The following is a 21731-nucleotide window of genomic DNA, read 5'->3' on the forward strand; positions in this document are numbered from 1 at the left end:
GCCCAAAACTGTGCTAATAGTTCCCTCCCTGACCTATCTTCAGTCATCTCTTTGAGCGCCATCTGTTTCCTGCTTGCACCCTGATAGTACAGCTTGTATGTGTTTTTATAATTTAGGAACTTCTGCTGTCCTTGGTAAGAACACCCACCTGCCCTACTCTTCGGACACAAGCTTTGGGAGGAGTTGACTTTATCTAGAAGTAGGTAAGTGCCTCACCTCTGGCCAATCCAAGCACTGTATCCCCTGTTTTCAGTGACTGGTTCAGAGCACAGCATGGATCCAAACCAGCCCAGCATACTGGCTGCCTGCACTGGGGAAAAGAAGGTCTCTTCCTTTCTCTGGTTCTCCAACCTGAGAGTGTGTGGGCCTAGAGATGCTGGCTATACCTTGCCTTTATGTGGATCTCAAGAATGAAGTCAACACAGAAGAGCAAAACCATGCCCTGAAAAGAGGTCCTATATGAATCACACTATTTAAGCCCCTGAGTCAAGCCATCCCCAGAGTCCAATCTACTCCTGGTTTTTCTCATCCTGCATCCTCTTTTTGCTTAACCCATTGTGGGCTGGATTCTCTGTCACTTGCAGCCAAGAGCCATAAGGGACAGAGAAATATTCCAAACTCATGTTTTCCACAAGCAGAAATCACCTCTCAATAACTTAAGCTTAAAAAGAAAGAAAGAATAGAAATTTGGGGGAGGGATGGAGAGTGGCTCACAGAACCAAAGGAAAAGCAGAAAAATTAGGTCTTGGAAAGGATGTGTACCAGGGTCACCCCCTGGGGATTCAGATAGGAGGAATGAGTGGACGATCACCAGAGCAGCCTTGGAATAAACCAGTGGTAACCATCTAGAATGCTTGGGTCACTTCACTCCAGACTCAGATGAGCTTGGGCAGGGGGTAGAGTGTCCCTTTAGTCCTACCTGAGACTCGTGCCCAACCCTTGTCTACAGGAGGGCAGGACCCCTGGACTGATAATTCCACCAAGAATGTATACAATTGGGGCTGTATAATTCCCCAGAGCAAAATCTGTTTTAAGCAGTTGGCACATACTAACTCATTTTAGTCCTCAGAGTAGCCGTTTGATATAGGTACTCTTACTACCATCCTTATTTTACAGATGAGGAAATGGACACACAGAGAGGTTAAGTAACTTGCCCATGGTCACACAGCTGGTAAGTGATAGAGTGGGGATGAAAACCCGGTCAGCCTGGCTCTAGAGTCTGTGTATGTAACCCACTACACTATCGGGCTTCTCCAGAAGAAAGTGAATGAAGGGTGGACAAAAACACAAGGTCCCCTGCAGGTAATGCTCAAGGGAGGAATTACCGGGGAACTTCCACTCTCTCAGTATCTTTTTTTTTTTTTTTTTAAGCCACCATGTATTAACAGGAAGAGAAAAAAGATAACAGATTTCTATTTTGGAAATTAAAAAAAAAAAAAAGTCCTGCTTAGCCAATAAGGGAGAGGGAAGGAGTCCAAAGCTGGTGATCTCACTCTCTCTCAGCCATAAAGGCTGTGAAATATCTAGGACCCAGGGGAACTCTAGCTGTCACCAGGCTGCACTAGCCAGGGCTGAGGAAACCCAGGGAGTTAGGGAGGTGTTGTCCATCATAAAGGCCTTGTCCCTACCCAACGGTGAGGAATGTTAGCATTTGGTGAAGCAGATTGAAGGGACCATTGTCTGCAGTCCTCTGCCCTCATCAAAACCCTACTGGGTTTCCCCCTCTGTGCCCCCGTCTTGGGTTCTCCCACACAAGCACGCTGTTCCAGGCAGCCTGCTTTGCCCTCCTCATTCTGCAGGGGTAGGGCCCACTCCTTCAACAACATGGGACAGGTGTTGTCAAGGCTCCAAGCCTGAGAATAGCAAGGCCACAGCATAAGTCCCAGAACTTAAATCTCATTCTTCGGGATCGGCCTTTAGCTGCAGGAAGTGGAAACCCTGACTGCCTCTTCCTAGGAACACAGGTCAGTCGGTGGTAAGAGTGTGGATTCTGGAATCAGACCTGGATGGGTATCCCAACTCTGTTGCTAATGACCTATATGAAATAAAGTCATGCTGCCTGGGCTGAAATTCAGTCCCCAGGCCTGGTACAGCTGAGCTGGTTGAGAAAAACATCAAAATACTTCCAGACTGATTGTAAATAGAGAACCACAGGCCTTGGGCTCCCCCACCCCATCCCTAGCTTCTCTTCTATTTCCCTTGATCCAGTAACTGAAGTGCTAGCTCTTGGCAGACCAGAGATCTACTAAGTCTTTGGTCTAGCACTAAGGCCAGCATCCACTTTGATTGATCATGCTCCTGTCTGAATGGATTGTTAGGTCTTTTTTTTAAAGATTTTATTTATTTATTTGACAGAGAGAGATATCACAAGTAGGCAGAGAGGCAGGCAGAGAGAGAGAGGAGGAAGCAGGCTCCCCGCTGAGCAGAGAGCCTGACGCGGGGCTCCATAGGCTCCATCCCAGGACCCTGAGATCGTGACCTAAGCTGAAGGCAGAAGCTTAACCCACTGAGCCACCCAGGCGTCCCCAGCTGTTATTGTTTTAAACATCAAACCTAAAGGCAGACACAGGATCAAGATCAAGTTCTCAAGTCTTAGAGCAGGTGAAGATGGGTTTTGACTGGAAGCTCAGGAACAGTCAGTCACTGGGCTCGAGAGGATTCATGGGCGAGGCTGCCTGGGTCCTATGTCTTGCTTCACCAACTGCCCCTTGCATGGACCCCATGCTGATGGCTGGGTAGGGGGTGGAGAAGTTGGGAGCAGCCACACTCTAGCCCTCTTGCAGTTCAGGGGAGCTTCTTTTTGTTCTCACAGTTACCAGCTCTACTATGACAGCTACTGCTGGAATCCCATGTCTTGACCACCTCAGAGTCAGAGAAGGTGCTCACGAGAAGTTGAGCTTTGCCTTTCCCGTGGCTTGGAGGGTCCAAAAAAGAACATTCTAATCCAAGGTCTCTGCACTTAAGGACTTGAAAGCTCTTCAAGAGAGGCAGTATTGTTTTCTGGCTAGGAGGGCGGGTCCTGGAGCCACACTGCTGGGGTTCAAATCCCAGCCCTGCAGCGTTACTAGCTTTGTGAACTCTGGTGAGTCACTTACGTGCTCTGAGCCTCAACTTCCTTATCTGTTAAATGGGAGTCATAATAGTACCCGCTTCACTGTGAACATGGGGGAGTTCTTGCCTATCTCTAGGTCCCCAGGGCCCACAGGAGAGAAGGTGCTCAGGAAGTGACACTGTCAGGGCTTTCAAAGCCCTGTCCCTGTGAATCATCAACCATGGGGTCAGGATGTGCCAGCTAACTGGAGGCCTAAGTAGTGCTGTCATCCCGTGGGGACCACCAGAGAGAAGACAGCCTGCAGCCCGAAGAATGGGACGGCAAAACGAGTTCCAGAGGGAATGGGACCTAAATAGGTTCCTTAAAAAAATGTCCTCCGGTTCCTCCCCCACGGAGCCTGGCCCAGGAATTTTGAGGATCAGCCTTGGTTGGCTGACCTGTCCTCATCCCCCATCACCCGGCTCACTTCAACTTTTGCTCTTTCGGCGGAAGCCCCGCCTCCCCCGCCCCCATCTTTAGTACCCCAGCTCCCATTCGAACAATCCCCAGAAACCCCGCCTCACTTTTTTGACAGATGCCTCGAAGTCCCTCCCTCGCACGTGGTCCAGTCCGAGAGATACTAGCTCTTATCCCCTCTTATCCCCAGCCCCTCGGCGCCCCCCCCCTCCCCGTTTGGAATAAAAGAGTTCCTTCCCACCGCCTTGGTTCAGGAGCTCTCAGCTGCCAGAGCAGCTAGGGCAACCCGGCCGGGCTTTGGGGAGACCCCCAAGTGCAGGGAAGAGGTGTTCCCGCGGCCCTGAAACCTTCCAGACCCACTCAGTGTAAACCGCCACGGGTTTGTGTCAACATCCGAGGCCGGAGACTGGCGGCGTCTGGGGACCGGCTCCGTCTGCGGGACGGGAAGATGGGAGGGTGGGGAAAGGAGGGTCCATGGGGTAGGCAGAGGGACTTTCTGGAGGCGATCCCTAGAAGCCTGTTGGGGGTCCATGAGCACCAAGCAAGGCCTGTCTGGAGAGGATCGGAATTAAGGGCTGTAGGGAAAGCACGAGGAGCCTGGAGCCAGGTAGAAGTGGGGCGCTTCGCCATCCGTGCTGCGCTCTCGGCGCAGTCCCACGGCGGCCGGCCGCGCAGTGGGTGGGTTGCGGAGGCGGCGGAAGGTTTGGGGGCGCGAAGCCGACCACCCCAACTCTTCCCTCCCCCACTCAGCTACTCCGCAGCTCCTCATCGCCCTCCTCCGATTTCGGGTGGGACATGGAGGGGGTCACATCTTGTGACTCATCCTCTCTTCCATCCCCACCCCCGGCTGGGGCCCTGGGAGGGAAGGCTTAGAGACTCCACTGTGGCTCTCCCGTTTCCACAGCAACCGTGCGGTTGTTTTTGCGAATCCACTTCAATCATCACTTTTCGCCCCAGACTGCGGCCCGGGGTCTGAACCCTAGGGCGGGGTACCGCTGGGGGCACAGCCCTCCCCCTTCCTCGCGACTCGGAGAAGGTCAGCGCGGGCGGGCGGGGCGCGCTCCGGCCTCGGGGCCTCACTGGCCATCCAGTCCCCACCTGAAACCCCGCCTGCCACTCCGCCCCAGCGGAGCCAATCAACGCCCGATCTGCTCGGGATGAGGCGGGGCTTATGCAAATCGTGTCGCCTCCGAGAGACATAGTGATACAAGAGCTGGGAGGCGGCTCCGGTGCGGACCTCGGAGAGCCTGGCCGCCAGTCCTCGAGCCAGTCTCGGTCCCCGCGGCCCGCCGAGGCTCAGAGCCATCCAGCGACCCGGCGAGCGGCCTCAGGTAACGCGGGCGGGGCTGCGCAGAGGCCCTTGTCCCCTCCCCCTCTACTCTCCATTCCCATTCTCCTCTCCTGCTCCCCTCATTCATCCTTGACCCCTGGTTCCCCCCCCCCAATAGGCGGCAACATCTGGAGGGCCGCCCCTGGGCAGGGGACTCCCACCCCAGTCCAGGCCCCCATGGGTCCCAGGGAATGAGGCACAGCCACCTCCTTACCCCCAGCTCAGGTAAGAACACCCACTGCTCTGGCCCCCCAACACATACACACATACACACACACCTGGGGGTGTGGTGTTGCTGGTGCTTGAGGAGGCACCGATCACCCTTCCCCTTTGGAGATGGGTAATTTGCCCAGCATCATGGCAACCTCCCACCTCCACAGATAGCCCCCACCCAAACGTCCGGCTCCCCCAGCAGCTCCCTGTGCACTTCACACCACAAGGCCCCTGCCCCCAAAGACAGCTTCCACCTCCACAGAGAGCCTACTCCCACTTCACATTGTCCCCTCGACTGTCCCCACCTCCCACCCTTCAAGCTGACGGAGCTCACAGCATATCTGGAAGAGGAAAGAAGCGCCCCCTCCCCCAGTTCTCCTCCTCACATTCTCTCAGCAGCAGCACCACCCCACATGGTCCCAGGGCTAGGAGAAGCCCCATGCTTGGCTTCTTTCATCCTGGCTGGAAGATGAACCAGGGGCACCACCCCCCAGCACACCTGTCGGTCAGTGCTGCCAAGGTCCCAGACTTCCCCTTTCCCCTCACCCTTGACAGGCACCAAATCCTCTCACTCTACCTCTCAAACACTTCTAATTTGGATCCTCTCTGGCCTTCTTGCGCTCAGTCACTCCTGCTCTCCTATCTTCCCGCTGTTCCACAAGGACCTGCCAAAGCTCCATGTGGACTGTGTCACTCCTTTCCCTAAGGTGGCCTGAACCTGGAAGGCAGAAGAGATGGGTTAAATCTTGCCTTTGCCTCAGCTGCTGTTTGCCTTTGGCCAGGCCACTTCCCTCTCTGATCCTTCATGAAATGGGGAAGGGGCAGGACAGAGGGTGGACTGGATGAGATGGTCTTGAACGGCCTTCCAACCCTGATGTGCTCTGGTTCTGTGGCTGATTATGAGCAAATGGGACCGTTTCACACTTGTCCTGAACCATTAGGACATTTCAGAGAAGAGGCCTGAGTGGCATTAATCCTCACCAAGGGGACTTGCTTCTTACTCGGGCCTCCCCCTCCCACATGTTCTCCAGGCCCAGACCCCTTCTCAGCTGTTGGGAGTCCCTCCCAGACCACCAGCCCATGTGGCATGGACAATTTTGCAGTGGAGGTGGTCACTATGGCCCACATCTTGTTTATCATGCCCTGCCCCTCATTAAGGACAGGGAGAAGACCTGGCTGCTGCCGCTATGGCTGCTGCTTGGAGAAGAGCAAAGGGAGGAGAGGAAAGAGAAAATCTCCTGACCAGGGAGCTGTTGTCACTATGGCAACCGTCTCAGCACCAGCTCCTCTGAAGCTGGGTGAGGATGTGGGATTATTGCCTCCCTCAATCCCTCCCACCCTCACCGCCTCTTCCTCATTTGAAACTCGGGACCCCGAGCTCTGCCCTCTGGAAGAAGCACAGAGGAGCCGTGGCTCTGTGTATGGGGCAATGCCATCTCCTTCACAGCTGGAGGGCAGCCCTCAAGCAGTAGGCAAGAAGCCTGCCCATGTCCAGCAGGGCCACAGCTTCAACAGAACACGCCATGCCCCCAATGCCTTTGCCTTGCTACTGTGGTTGGCTTTGGGCAAACCCTTCCTTTCCCGGGTCGGGGTTCCATGGTCTCTGAAGTGGGTGCAATGGCAGGAGAACACAGATAAACTAGAAAGCCTGACGTCATTCCGAGGAGGAAGAAGGGGGTTCTGCTCCTCTCATGGAATCCACAAAGGGACATTCATTGAACATCTCTGTGTTCCAGACAGGGCCTTTGGGTCTCTGCAGGCAGTTCTGGGCAGCCACAGAGAGGAAAGCGGGACTGGTGTGGGGCAGCTACAAGAGGGCAAACCTCAATGATGGTAAAAATGCTTTTCTCACTCTCTGAGCTGCCCCGAAGGGGACTTGGTTATAGGGGGAGGGGATAAGCTCTTCGCCATTGAGAAAAAGGCTTGAAGCATTTTTTTTTTTTTTTTTTTTTTTTTTTTTTTGGCTTGGGCGAAGGCTTAATATGAAGATCTCTTCCAAATCAGGCTCCATTCTGGAATTTTAGAGCATCGGGTGAGGGTCAGAGAGTTCTGGAGTCTACACACTTGTGGGGCTCAGTTTCACAGCCCTCAAAGGCTGAATCCATGCTGCTGACTGTCCACTGTCCCGGCTGGGAGAGGCTGATCATAAGGAAGTGGGCTTCAGCCAGGCCTGAAGGCTGAGGAGAGCTGCATGAGCCCAGATGGGAGGAAGGGATATTAGGGGAGGGGAAAGCAGCTCTGCAATAGGGACATAGGTCCTGGCTGGGTGAAGACTAAGTAGAAAGCATATAGTTGTGAGGGGAGCAGTGGGAGGTAAGGCTAGACAGGTGGGCACCTTGATGCCAGATTCTGTGGGATTCTAGAGTGTGAGGGGCCTAATGGGCATGGCTACCTCTAGCCTATGTCTTCTGGGCAAAACCAGATATGACACTGTCTCAGAACACAGAAGTCAGAAGAAAGGCACTCCCTCTGAGGCCACTGAGCCCATGGGCATGCCTTAGGCTGCAGTGTAGGACCTCAGCCTGTCAGCTGTGCCCCTGGCCCTGACTATGGGGAGAGGAGGACATGGTGAAGGTTCTAGAAACACTTGAAAAGAAAGAACAACAAGACTTGGTGCCGGCTGGACCTAGGGAAAAGGAAGAGGGGAAACTAAAGGTAACTAAGATTGCATTTCAGCCCTGGGACAAGGGAGGGAAGGAAGGAAGGGCTGGTGGAGAGGGAAGATGGCCACAGGTTGCGGGTGTCTGATGGTAGATGAGCGGAGTCAGAGGAGATGTTGGGCCATTCCAAGGGATGGATGTTTCCTAGATGTCAGATATGGTGGCCTGAAGCTTGGTGAGATGGTCCCCCTGAGACCAAGAGGGAGATCAGAGCTAGGGTTTTCCCAGAAGGCAGGCAGGAGTGGGGAAAGTCTGTACTGGACAAGAGTAGCCATGATTTGGAGAGGGTGGTCCAGGCAGGTGGCGTGGACTCTGCCTGGATGTTCATCTGGACTCTTCTACTGACCAGCTGTGTAACTATGAGCCAGTTTTCTCCTTTCTCAGGGTTCCAGTTTCCATTAAAATAAGGGGATATCTTAAAGGGACTGCCAACTTTGACTGACAATGTAAGAACAATAGAGGAAATGAAGAGGGAGATATAGTCTCCAGTGGGCTGGGAATATGGCCCCAGGACATACAGAATTGTGGGAAGGGAGCACAAGACAGGGAGGAGGAAAAGGGTGAAAAAAAAAGCCACACAGACACCATGATACACACACGTACACACACACACACACACACACACACACACGTGCTCTGACAGATATGCAATCTCATAAACTGACGGGCTTCCGCCCACATCCAGCCCGTTACACAGACACTCGGGCACGTCCCCCAGGAGAATGCTAGAGAGATTTCACTTCCCCTACTGGACACCTCTCTCTCTGGCTTCTCCAGCTTCCTTGACTCTACCCCAAGACTTCAGTGTGCTTTGGACTTGGGGATGGATCAACAGAGGAGGAAACCTGTCTTCTTCTGCCCGTAGGTGTCCCAGAGTCATCCTTGCACTGAATGTGGCTGTTTTGGACCCCACATTCCAGGTTCCTGAAGATAGTATATACCTCCCTCCCCACACCCCGGCTTCTCCCCCCACCCCGGGAGCATGGAGGAGTCCTCATGCTCTGGGGGTGGTGAGTGGGGAAGGATGTTGCTACTCCCGCTGCTGCTTGATCTTCCTTGTGGCCCAGTGGAGGAGGCCCAGAGATATCCTATGACTAACCTGAAGCCATGGAGCAAGGGAAGGGGTGTGGAAGAGACCCAGCTCAGGTCTGGTTGTTTGGGGGCATTCCTAGTAGTAAGGATTAGAAGCCACACTGGCAGGCGGTGGGCTAGGGACGTGGAATTCCTTCTGCTAACCTGATGGTTTCCTTTTCCAAGGTATCTTTATGACAGGCTACCCTGCGGCCAGGGTCTGATGCCCTTCCAAAAAGACTGGACAGGTCAAAGTTACCTCCAGGGCCATGTCCTAGGAAACTCAGGCCCTGGAGAGATATTCCTCCCATGGAGGTCAGACAAGAATGCCCACCTTCAGGGCCTGGCAAGGCCTCATTCCTGATGCATCCTGGGGAGGTCCTGTACCTCTCTGCAAAAACTGTCTCTGTCACAGGCTACATGAGGGGCTTCTGCTCCTGTGAGGGACTGACTCTTCATCCTCCCCAAACCTGGTTCTCAACACCACCACTTCCATCCATTCAGCCCCAAATCTAAGCATCTGCCTCAACTTCTCTGTCCCTCTCACCCCCACATTCGGTCACCAAGCCCTGCTGGTGCCCCTCCTAACATATCTCGATCCATCCACGTCACTCCACAGCCTCGGCCCTAGTGTCACCATCTCTGGCCTGAACTATGCAGCTTGCCCCTCTCTGCTCTCTACTTGCCCCCTCTCAGGCCATCTTGTACATTGTAGTCAGAGGAAAAATTCTAAAACACATTCTTTCTCTCTCATCCCAGCATCTAGTTCACGATCTGCCACATAAGCATTCTGTGTTTGTGGATTGAGTGCTATCTTCCTAGCCTTTGCTTTAAAATCCCTATGAGGGGGCGCCTGGGTGGCTCAGTGGGTTAAAGCCTCTGCCTTCGGTTCAGGTCATGATCCCAGGGTCCTGGGATCAAGCCCCACAACAGGCTGTCTGCTCCGTGGGGAGCCTGCTTCCTCCTCTCTCTCTGCCTGCCTCTCTGCCTGCTTGTGATCTCTGTCAAATAAATAAATAAAAACTTTAAAAAAAATCCCTATGGGTATAAGCCAAGCTCCTTGGCAGGGATTGAAGGGCCTTCACAATCAGCCAGCTACTTCTTTGACCCAGTTATGAGTTGTTGAAGGCTGGCCCATATTTCCTTTATCCCCATCACTGGCATGGGACCTGGCACACACAGTCAGCCTCAGTAAAGGCTCAGGGAATGAATGACTAATGAAAAGCAGGATGAGTCAAGGTCATCAGTGCTATCAGCTAGGACTTCTCTTCGTACAGAGGAAGGAGAGAGAGAAGCTTTCTTCTGGGATGGCCCAGAAAGCCTTGAGGAAGAACTTGGGAGATGGTGCCAGGGGGATACACGAGGGACCTTCCTCGAGTCCTGGGGCAGAGAAGAGCCTGCAGAGGCGGGTAGGGGCCAGGGGCCGAAAGCTCTAAATAGCAAGAGAGGATTAAGACTTTCACAGGGATGTGGGGTGCTCTGCCAGGTGTACACAGGAGAGGGAGGATGAAGACTGAGGCATCCACGCTGGTCGGGGAGCAGGTGGGGAGCTGAGACCCGGGGGTGGAGATCCTAGACGCCAGGAGAGGAAACCTGTGTGAGGAGAGAAGAGGCCCTGCCATGGAGGAGTTTGATGGGGGGAGGGACCCCTCCCGTGTGTGGGGAGGGAGACAGGACCTCCGATGGGAAGGGGTGTGAAGGACAGGGCCTAGTTGTAGGAAGGTGAGCTTGTTGAGGGTAGTGATGACAGGAGAGGACCCACCCTGCTGTGGAAGGAGGGATCCTGGCGGTGGGAACGTGAGGTCTCTTATGGGAGGGGTCGTTGTGGAGAAAGGGAACCCTGTCGTCTGGGGACTTGGAGGACCGCTGCTGAGGTGAGGGCCTTGCCCTGAACCAAACTGAGGGAGCCCATGTCCCCCCAGGCCCTGCCATGGGGAAGACCAACAGCAAGCTGGCCCCAGAGGTGCTGGAGGACCTGGTTCAGAACACCGAGTTCAGCGAACAGGAGCTGAAGCAGTGGTACAAGGGCTTCCTGAAGGACTGCCCCAGCGGCATCCTCAACCTGGAGGAATTCCAGCAGCTGTACATTAAGGTGGGCGGGGCCAGAGAACCCCAGGGGGCGGGCCGGGCGGGTGTGGGCGGGGCCAGGCCATCTAGGGAGCTCGCCGGACGGCTAGGGGCGGGGCCACGCAATCTAGGAGACGGGCACAGACCTCGACTCTATGGCTTCGCCCCAACGCCCGGTTCACCCCTCAGTTCTTTCCCTACGGCGACGCCTCCAAGTTTGCGCAGCACGCTTTCCGCACCTTCGACAAGAACGGCGACGGCACCATCGACTTCCGGGAGTTCATCTGTGCCCTTTCGGTCACTTCTCGCGGCAGCTTCGAGCAGAAACTCAACTGGGCCTTTGAGATGTACGACCTAGACGGCGACGGGCGCATCACGCGCCTGGAGATGCTGGAGATCATCGAGGTGCGCGGGGGTGGATGCGGGAGGCCAGGTTGTGCTGGGGTGATGCCCCTCCTATCTTCGTAGCGGGTCCTCTCCAGACTTCCCCAGGCACCCTACTGTCGGGCCTCAGGAGTGTCCTGACTGTACTCCACTCCCTGTCCCCGCCTCCCACCTGCCAGGACCCAGTGGCTAACTAGCATTGGTTGAGTGCGCAGTGTAGGACAAGCCTTGTGCTAAGTGCTTTACCCAGGAACCCTATGGAGTAGGTACTGACAGAAACCCCATTTTACATAGGAGGAAGCGTAGCAAGTAATGGTTCTTGAGTCAAATCCAAGGACTCTTGACTCCAGAGCGAGCCTAAGTTTCTAATTCATTATTTTTCAACAAATACGTATTGAGTGCCTATCGTGTGCCAGGCAAAGTTCTGTTTTATTAGGACACTCATTCTATAGTGAGAAGATTTTTTTAAAAAGATTTTATTTATTTATTTGACAGACAGAGTTCACAGGTACGCAGGCAGAGAGAGAGAGAGAGAGAGAGAAGAGGAAGCAGGCTTCCTGCCGAGCAGAGAGCCCGATATGGGGCTCGATCCCAGGACCCTGAGATCATGACCTGAGCTGAAGGCAGAGACTTTAACCCACTGAGCCACCCAGGTGCCCGAGAAGATTTTTTTTTAAAAGATTTTATTTATTATTTATTTGACAGAGATCATAAATAGGCAGAGAGGCAGGCAGAGAGAGAGAGAGGAGGAAGCAGGCTCCCTGCTGAGCAGAGAGCCCAATGTGGGGCTCAATTCCAGGACCCTGGGATCATGACCTGAGCTGAAGGCAGAGGCTTTAACCCACTGAGCCACCTAGGCGCCCCTTATTTTATTTTTTTAAAAAAGATTTTATTTATTTGATAGAAAGAGATAAAGAGAGAGAGAGAGCCAGAGAGAGCACAAGCAGGGAGGAGAGGGAGAAGCCGACCCCCCCCCCGCGGAGCAGGGAGCCTGATGCAGGGCTCCATCCCAGGACCCTGGGACCACAACATGAGCCAAAAGCAGACACCCAACCGACTAAGCCACCCATGCACCCCAAAACAGTGAGAAGGTTTTAAAACAAGAAAACAACCTGTGCTATGCCAACCCAGTAAGTGTTACGTAGAAGATATGGGAAGCTGAGTAAGGGGAGTGAGAGTAATGGATATGTCTATGGGGTGAAATGTGAGCATCAGCCTGAATAAGGTGAGGGAGCCAATCATATAAATGCCAGGGGGAACAGTGTTCTATGCAGAGGGAACAGTAAATGCAAAGACACTGATGTGAGATTATGTTTGCAGTGTTCAAGGAGTAGCCAGAAGCCGAGAGTGGTACAAGAAAAGTGAGTGAGGGGAGAGTGGTAGGAAGCAGTCAGATAGGCAGCCAGGAACCCAATCACATAGCATCTCACAGTACAACAAATCTGTTGTAGAGATTTGACTTTATTCTGAGTGAGATGGGAAGCCATTTACAGCGCTCTGTTCTCTGTGTGGAGAACAGACTAAGGGCTCAGGAAGGCAGAAGCAAGGAGACCAGATAGGATGGGTCCACTGCAGGCCAGTCAGGAGCTGATGGAAACAGCAACTCTGGAGGAGCAGCGGAAGTGGTTGGATACAGGACCTGTTGCAAAATTTGAGCTGACAAGAGTTGCTGAAAGATTGGACATGAGGGAGAGTCAAGAATGGCGTCAGGGTTTTTGGTCTGAACCAGAAGGATGAATTTGCTATTTACTGAGACTTGGAATGCCGGGGGAAGAGCAGGCTGTAGGTGAAGAGTTGGGTTGTAGCCATGTGTGGTATGAGATACCCATTAAATATGCAGTCTTAATGACCATACATCACCTTCCAGTATCCTTGCCATCTCCCATGTTCTCCCTGCCCATCCCCAACCCCCTTCATTCATCCCTGATCATTCCTGCCCACTGTGAGTGTTCACAGTTCTCCCCTTGCCCCCCACCCCCACCAGGCTATCTACAAGATGGTGGGCACTGTGATCATGATGCGCATGAACCAGGATGGGCTCACACCCCAGCAGCGTGTGGACAAGATCTTCAAGAAGATGGACCAGGATAAGGACGACCAGATCACACTGGAGGAGTTCAAGGAGGCGGCCAAGAGTGACCCGTCCATTGTGCTGCTGCTGCAGTGTGACATGCAGAAGTAGAGGCTGGTGAGGGGCAGGGCCCCTGGCCAGGAGGGGCGTGGCCACCTCCCAACCTGATGACCTCTCAGGGGGAGGGGTACTCTAGCCTCACTCTCTGGCCCACCCACCCCTCTGCCCAAGCCCTTGCTCCCCTCAGTTGAGATCCTTGAGGGACCACCTCATCCTGGAAAAGAGACAGATCCTCAGGTATTCTGTGGTCTAGCCCCACCCCGTCTTGGCCCAGAACCAGCATCCTCTGGGCATAGGGCAATGGCTTTTGCCCCACGAGGCAGGATCGAGGAAGGGGGGCTGCAGGTGTGCTTTGAAATTCTGTTCTTCCTGGGATTGCGCTTTACAAGATGTGATCTCACAGATCCCAGTTAAAGGGCCAAAGTGGGTCTGTCCTTTGCTGAGGACCTAAATTCCTTGAAGGTGGTCTCTGCCCTGCCCCCTTGATTCTACCTGGCCCCTCCGGCCCCAGCCTGTGGAGCGTTCGTTCAGTCCTTTCTTCACCTAACGTTTATTGAGCACCTGTTCAATGCCAGGCATCTCTGGGTGCTAAGGTTATGGTAGTTTACAAGACACATTTTGAGCCCTCTGGAAGCTCATAAGGGAAGAGAGGCAAACGTCCAGTGGCCAGAGTCTCAGTTGGGAGCATGGCACACAGCTGAGCAGTGGGCGTGCTGAGGCCAGTTAGTTTGAAAGGAACCATTAAATCCTCCAGCTCATCTCCACCGGGAGCTGCAGAGGGATGAAATGAAAGGTATTCAGAAGTCTAGGAACAGTTGTGAGTGGAAGGTTTAAGAAACACTGATATTTGTGTAATACTTATTTTTTTAGTACCCTTTAAAAGAGCTAAAGTCATTTTATTAGTTTAGGATATTAAAACATACTTTATATTACTTGGTTTCTTGTAAAAATGATTAAATGAATATAGAAAATGCTAACTTGGGGGGGTGGGGAGGGAGAGCTGAGAAAAAATGAGGGAAAATACCAGCAAACTTAGGAAATAACACCTCTTATCAGACTAAGTCCTGAGGCATCACTATCAGCAGCTTCTGCTGCTTCCTTTTTAATGACCTTTTTCAACTCGGTGGGCAGCTCTCTCATTGTGCACTTGTTCTGGCTGGATGCTGACTGCGGAAACAGAAAAACACAAGGTTTGCTGAGAGTGAGACAAGTGTATCTTCCACATCTTGGTAGTTCCTTTCTGGATTGGGTCTTGTTTCAAGGATGGGCTTGTTCTTTCTGCTACCGAAGCAGAAGGAGCTAGAAGAAGAGAACTGCCCAGCCACTGTTTAGGTTGCCAGACTGCATTTATGGACCAAATGCCTCAAGTGCTGGGGACGTGCTCCATTTGCAAGGCTCTTCCTAACCCCAAATCCTCACTGTGCCAGGAAATTCATCATCTTCCAAGTGTACTAGCTTTGCTTTCTGCTTTTCTGATTTTGGGTCAATGAGCTCTACAGCTGCATGCTTTGACTGCCAGAAAACGAATCTTGCTTCTTCAAGCCTTTCACTTTATTTTCTCCTGTACTTGTGATCAGAAATTAGCTTCGATGTGCAGTGGCAGATTTCCTTTTGAGCTGCTGGTGAAAACAGTCTTGTACACAGGTGCTGTCAGCCCAGGGTAGGAGCAGGGAATGATTGCTGAGTCAGCGGGGTGGGATTGTATCTCTGGGAAAGAGGAAAGGCATCTCTCTTCTGAGGACTCACCTGTCCTCCCTCTCTGCAAGTGGAAGCTCTTGGGGCTGCTGACCTTTGGTCCCAAGCTCTATTGGACCTTCCTTCTTGCTGCCCTTGAAGGTAGCAAGGCCACTTAGTTGCCACTCTCTTTCTGTCTTATGCCTATGACCAGCCATGTGGTGAGGCTGGGAATTTACATCCTCAGGCAGGAACCAGCAGGTTTTTATCCAGTAATGCCTCAAGGAATGTTCCATTGCTCTGAGGAGCGGGTCATTAGGCGTATCTTGTGCTACTGGTCAGCACCACAGATACATAGATACTCAACAGCTTGACTGAGCTGAGACTGCCAGACTTTTTACTAAGTGGGGTTCCCATCCCCCAAATGTTGAATCTAACCTGACTTACAATTGTACAGAACTTCACAGCTTTGAGAGGCTTGCTTGATCTACTCGATCACATTGTATCCTCTGGCCTGGGGAAATAGAGATTTTCATTCCCTTTCTCCAGACTTGGGTTGTGAGGCACAGAAAGCGGGGGGGCTCCCCTTGTGCAAGGAGGGTGGCACAGGCCAAGACTTGAACCCAAGGCTTTAAGAGGGTTTCTTCCTTCAGAGTCTCTCCCTCCTCATCTCTCCTCATGACTCCGAGTCATACCAAGTTGACTGTGGGGCAAACTAAGTTAGTTTTGGTCTTTGACAAGCTTTCTGCTAAGAAGTTTCTAAGGCAGTGGTCTTCCAAAAAGAAATAGGATCTTGGTTGAACTCCTGACATTTTCAAGCATCTTGTTGTGTGCTCCTGGGCAGCTCTGCCCACAGGTCAATGCTGTCCTGGGGTGCCTCTGACTCAGCACCCTGGAAGCATCTTGCTCTATCTTTACCACCATATTCCTCCCTAAGAGAACTGGTTTTGTTTTTCTCCAGCAGGTGGGCAAGTCCTATCTGTGAGAGCATGTTTGATCATTCCAAGATCTGGACATATCCCGTGGCCAAAGATTCACACCCAGCAGTGTGAACACATAAAGCCAGGCTGGGAACTGAGACCACCATCTTGTTGATGAGAGGAGACACAGGCAGGCCAGACCTTGCTCCCACATGCTCCTGGATGTCCCAGGGACTGTGTGCTCAGGGGCTCCTGTGGTAGAGCACTGGCCCTCCCTTGAGAAGAGAGGCAGGCCTCTGATCTCTGTGCCAGCTCTGAGGGACTTGCCATAGAGCCCATGGTAGGAGACATTGAATTATGACTGACAGAGACACAAAAATATACAGACAGTGAAAACAATTATATATTCAAACTCTCCTTTTGAAGTTTTATATCTTCTTGCAGCAAGTCTGAATTAGTCTGAATTGAAAGGTTCTAGAATCTACCTCCTAACTGCATTCTGTCCTTCATCCTTGTGGACTAACTGATGAGCCGCTTATTTCTTATCTCTAAAAACCATCAGCAAGGTCCACTTCAGATGGCTGCTCCGGTCCTTTGAGCTGTAGTCAGGGTTCTATAACTTACCTCTAAATCAAAAGTTAAGAAAAAGGAAGCCCATAAGCAAAGGCACTTAATCTTTTACCGACAGTTTCTGGAGGTAGAAATTCATCCTGCTGCGAGAGAGAGAGAGAGAGAGAGAGAGAGAGAGAGAAGGAGGCAAGGGAAGAGAAAGGAAAGAGAATGAGAGAACAAGCTGGGGTTTCTACACAGGGTAGGAAGCTGACACTGTAGATATTTTTACACAAAAATTTACTAAAGCAACAATTTTCCTGAAGATCTGCCCTGGGTAAGGTTTTGTTCTGACTTTAGAGATCACTGTGGAAGAAAGAATACAGTTCTTATGTATTTTATTTATCATTTTTGAAAAAAAATCCTTCAAATTCTATAATTGCGAAGTCTCCGAAAAATAAGGAATTTTCTTTCTGAAATTTTCAAGGGTTTTCTTTTACCTTTGCCAGAAGGTGGGGCAGAACTGGGCCTCCCAGGGCATATGGCCCTTCCTGCTTGGTGGAGGCTGTGGGGGTGTGGAGGCCTGGGGTGAAGGGGGAGCTGGGCGCCAGAGTGGGGCATCCCAACTCATTCTCTAGTGTGGCCCCTGTCCCTTCCACATGCGCTGCTCCTGGCTGTGGCTGCAGTGACTGTCTTCACTGTTCAACCCTGTGCTGTATGGTGTGTTTGTCACTGACCGTGAATAAAGGTGTGACCATGCTGAGGGCTCTTGCTCTTCCATAAGCTGAGGTAGAGCTGGGGTACAAGACAGGGGGAGAAGAAGCCTGGAGGGAGCTCAACAGTGAGGGTGCCTCCGAAACCTCCTTGGGGCTGAGGGCCTTGTTCTAGCAAGGACTCTGGTTATGTGGAACAGAGACCCACTGGAGCTAGTTCAGAGACAGGGGTGAGCAGATTACAAGGGGCCCTGAAGAGGGAAAATCAAGAATGACTTGGCCTCAGAAGGACTGGAACCCACAATAGGGCCTCACCCTTCTCCTCTCTGGGCCTCTCAGGCTCTCCTCCCCTCGGCAATATTTGCATCTGTGTTCTTTTCCTCGGTTTCTCTTCAGACTTCCTTGGTTTCTCTGCAAAAGTGGCTGCATCCCCAACTCTGTATCAAGACTTCCCAGCAGCGGACAAGTCCCCACTGCGCCAGTTAGTTCCAGTTCTCAAGCAAAAGAATCTGACTGGTTGAGCTTGGCTTATGGTGGGAGCCCTTGGTCCATTCATCAATGACCACACCAGGTGCTGATACGTGGGCCTGTGGGCAGAGCAGTTTCCCCCGAAGGGAGCCAGTGGCAGACAGCCACGAAGTTTCTCCCTCCGTCCAGTGGAAGGCGTCATAGAGCCCCAAGGATTGAATAGTGGGGAGTGGGGAGAAAGGCCAAGAGCCAGGATTACAATTAATTAAGCTATATGGTGCCCTTTGTGCAAATTAGGAAAAGACACCCCTTCTGGGTGTAAACAGCCTCATAAGTACACAGCTGGGCCAGTGGATGGCACCTTTGGCCTAATGAAAAAGTATACCCGTTCTTTTGAATAAACACAGCCTTGTCATGCCATGGTGCATGGCTTGGCAAGTGAAGCATATCTTGAATTTCAGTCCCACCTGCCCTGCTGGTGGAGGGTGCAGTGCGTAACCTGTTCCACTGTCCCCAAGGAGACCAGCCCAGGCCCTGAGACCTTCTGGAATGGAGTTAGTGTTGACGTGTTTTTCTTAGAATACCAACTCCCACCCCCACCCAACCCAGTGGCCAGAGGCACTGCTTGTTGCAGGGAGCTGGGGGCAGTGGCAGCTGGAGGGGACTGCTTGCTCCTGAAACACTCAATTGCATTAACAAGGATTTTCTCAAGGACACTTGGAGGGGGCCAGCTTCCTTGGCAGGAAGCAATTAGGACATAGGAAGGAGGCTGACCTGCCCTCAGGGCAGCCATAAACCTCCAGAGGTGACTCAAGAGCCTGAGAACTTGGGGCTGCTAGTCCCAGCTGAAGCCTAACGGGGGGAATCAGGAGGCTTGTTCCCTACCTACTTGGGGGGCACAGGTCCGGGTCCCAGGTTACATCCTGAAAAATACCCTCCTGGCCTTCAGCACCTCTGACACAGGTTGGTCTGCCTCCTGCTTTCAGGCTTGCCCTCCATGCCATCCAGGTATCCCCAAGGAATCAGAGTGATCTTCTGGAAGTGCAAGTCTGACAGTGTCAACTCTCCGAGATCTCCCCTCTTCTCTCAGTGTGATAAGCTTCCTAAGGGTCCCTTAAGGCCTGGGTGACTCAGTCCGTTAAGCATCTGCCTTGGATTCAGGTCATGATCCCAGAGTCCTGGGATCGAGCCCCGCATTGGGCTTCCTGCTCAGTGGGGAGTCTGCTTCTCGCTCTCCCTCCCCTCTGCTCATCCTCTTTCTCTCTTAAATAAAATCTTTAAAAGAGAGAGAGAGAGTCCCTCAGGTCCTACAGGATCTGCTTGCCACCTGTTGACCTCCAAAGACTTTTCCTCCCCTATCTCCCCAACCTCCCCATCCTTCACCCTGCACTTGGCCTCCCCATACTGCCCTCCATTTCCCTAAGACATCTCTCATGCTTCTGTGCTGGTGTGCAAGCCATCGCCTCTCCCTGGGCCCCCATTCCCTATCTCAATGATGTCCTTCTCTGCGAAACCCTCCTAAAGCTCAAAGAATGACCCCTCTTTTGAACACAGTCCACGATAGCTACCAAACAGTTTCCCATGGGATTGCCTGTCAGCGCCAGTTTCCAGTTTAAAGAAACTGGAAGCCAAGTCTCCAGTTTGGGGAAAAAAAAAAAAGGCAAGGAAATAAAGGCTCAGGGAGTAGCAAGACTACAACTTGAACTTGGGTCTTCTAACATCAAGGCTACTGCTTATTGTGCTTTCTGTGAGGGGGAAGGGGGGGTGCAGAGAACAGTGAAGGGAGCCTTCATGGAGCAGGTGGCTTCTGCCCCAGGTCTTGCTAAAGACCAGACAACAGGGCCAGGCATGCGGGGGCAGAGCTGGCCAGATGAGCAGTTCAGGTGCTGGGATCCTGGAGTCATGTGCAGAGGGGTGTGTTCCCGGCTTATCCACCTGCAGAAGAGCTGAACCCTGAGGTTCAGGTTCAGCTGAACCTTGAAGTGCTGGCCCAAGTTCAGCAATGCAGAGCCAGGGAATCCCTGCACCAAGCCCATGGTCGGAGGTGGCAGAGAAGATAGAGACAATGGCCAGAAGCCTAATAGAGTGGAAAGAACAGTCTAGGATTGAGTTAGAAACTTTCCAAAGAGGGATCTAGGGAGAATTCTTAAAGGAACTGAACCCAGAGTCAGACAGGATCCTTAGAGCCTTAGTCATGTCCATCTAGATTGGTTGAGATTTTTGGTTTCAAGGGAACAAAACCCAATTCAAACAAGCTCAAGAAAAAAGGGAGGCTTATTGGCTCCTGTAATTGGGAATTTGGGCACTGCTGGGGCCAGAGGCTCAGTGTTACATCCTCTCTCCTTCTCCACTTCTGCTTCTCTACCTCTGTGACCTCACCGTCTGCTCTGGATGGGCTTCTCCCATGTTCTTTCGCCTGCCACAGGGAAAGATGGGTTCCCAGCTCACGTTGCCCCAAATTAATAACCCCAGAGAAGAGCCAACCTCCCAGCAACCCTAAATAAGAGCACAGGTGAGTGGTTCAGCTGGGGTCCCAGGCTCTTTCCTTGTTCAGCTGCTATGTTCAGGGAAATAGGGTTTCCGATTGGCCAGGTCTGGTTCACATGCTTACTCCTGTGACCGGGTAGGCCAGGCTCCTTAACTACAACTACCCTTGAACAATGCAGGGATTAGAGGCACTGATCACCCCCTACCACCGAACATTCAAAAAACACACGTATACATTTGGACTCTCCCCAAACTTCATTCTTACAGCCTACAGTTGATGGAAAGCGTTACTGAGAACTAGATGATGAACACAGATTTTGTATGTTATATGCATTATATGCTGTATTCTTACAGTAAAGTAAGCCAGAGAAAGGAAACTTTTAAGAAAGACATAAAGAAGAGAAAATACATTTATGGTACTATACGTATATTTACTGAATAATTTATTTCAATGTATTTATTGAAAAAGTCTGCATCTTTTCCAAAGGATTGCTGTAGGAGAAGTGGATGGGAAGGGTTGCTAGTCAGACGAAACCAGTAGCCACCAACTTTGGGGGGCATTAGTTGAAGTGATGTGGAGAATCTCACGGGGCTTTAGGGATGAACATTATTCCCTGGCCTCAGCTGGAGACTTGGGAAGCTGTCTGGACCAGAGGCAGCTCCCTGCCAAGGCAACATGGTCTCTCTTTCAGGGGATCGCTGCTGCCCTCTGCACAGCCTTTTCTATCTTTCTCTGCTGATTGGCTCATTCTGCTTATAGAGTTTTTTGCCCCCTCTTACCCTCATGTTGCACATGGCTGCAGCCTGCTGAGGCTCACCCAGATCTCTGTCCAAGTCACATTGCCAGAGGGTAGGCAGACTGGAGAGGGTTTGGGGCCATCTATGGAAACTATCAAGTCTGGAGAAGAAACATACTTACCCCGATCCCAAATTTTGTTATTATTTCCCCCTTCCTCCCACACAAGCTTTCTTTGGTGGGACATGGTGGAGGCTGGGCATATCTTTCCATTCTGTACCTCCTTCCAGCCAGATGCCTTCCAGGCTAAGCCAGTATGTTCTCCTGCTGCTCCCACCCACCTGTGCGGACTTCTAGGCTCACACAGAGATGCCCCTTGTCTGCTTCCTGACCTGTACTCCGGGACAGGTGGCATTACTGGCTGCACCCCGGCCTCTGCACCAAGAGGGGACAGTGTCCTGGGACCTCCAGGATGGTGGTCCCATAGTCTTTGGTACCAAGCTCGTTTTCTACCCTCCCTCTGCAGGTGGACCCGGTGAGCGTGAGCCCCCTACTGGCCGTCAAGGGACCAGCAAGAACCTGGGTTCAGAGTCCCTGGGTGTCTTCCTGTGTGGGTCCCCGGCCAGGCTGTGGGGACCTGGTTTCGCTCCCGACTTTAAAGGTCCTTCCGCCTTGGAGGGGAATAGCTGCCCATCGGGCCGTCTATTGTGCGCCCGGCTAGGACCAGAGTTCAGCTCAAGGACGGAGCTGTCCATCCACAGCCACCTCTCCCTCCGCAGAAAGGACTAAGGTCTGCCAATCGAATTCCCAGGGTCCTGGC

At 52.3% G+C, this 21731-nt stretch overlaps 1 protein-coding gene across 1 annotated transcript; it reads left to right on the plus strand.

The window, feature by feature from the left end:
• The first annotated feature begins 4695 nt into the window (after positions 1 to 4695).
• HPCAL4 (hippocalcin like 4) lies at positions 4696 to 17270 on the plus strand. Its single transcript, XM_045980547.1, has 4 exons — positions 4696 to 4839; positions 10705 to 10874; positions 11039 to 11254; positions 13218 to 17270. Exons 2-4 carry the CDS (start codon positions 10713 to 10715, stop codon positions 13413 to 13415), a joined length of 576 nt encoding a protein of 191 aa, XP_045836503.1. The 5' UTR covers positions 4696 to 4839; positions 10705 to 10712; the 3' UTR covers positions 13416 to 17270.
• The last annotated feature ends 4461 nt before the right edge of the window (positions 17271 to 21731 follow it).

Source organism: Meles meles, chromosome 1 (assembly GCF_922984935.1).
Source record: "Meles meles chromosome 1, mMelMel3.1 paternal haplotype, whole genome shotgun sequence".
Classification (NCBI taxonomy): domain Eukaryota; kingdom Metazoa; phylum Chordata; class Mammalia; order Carnivora; family Mustelidae; genus Meles; species Meles meles.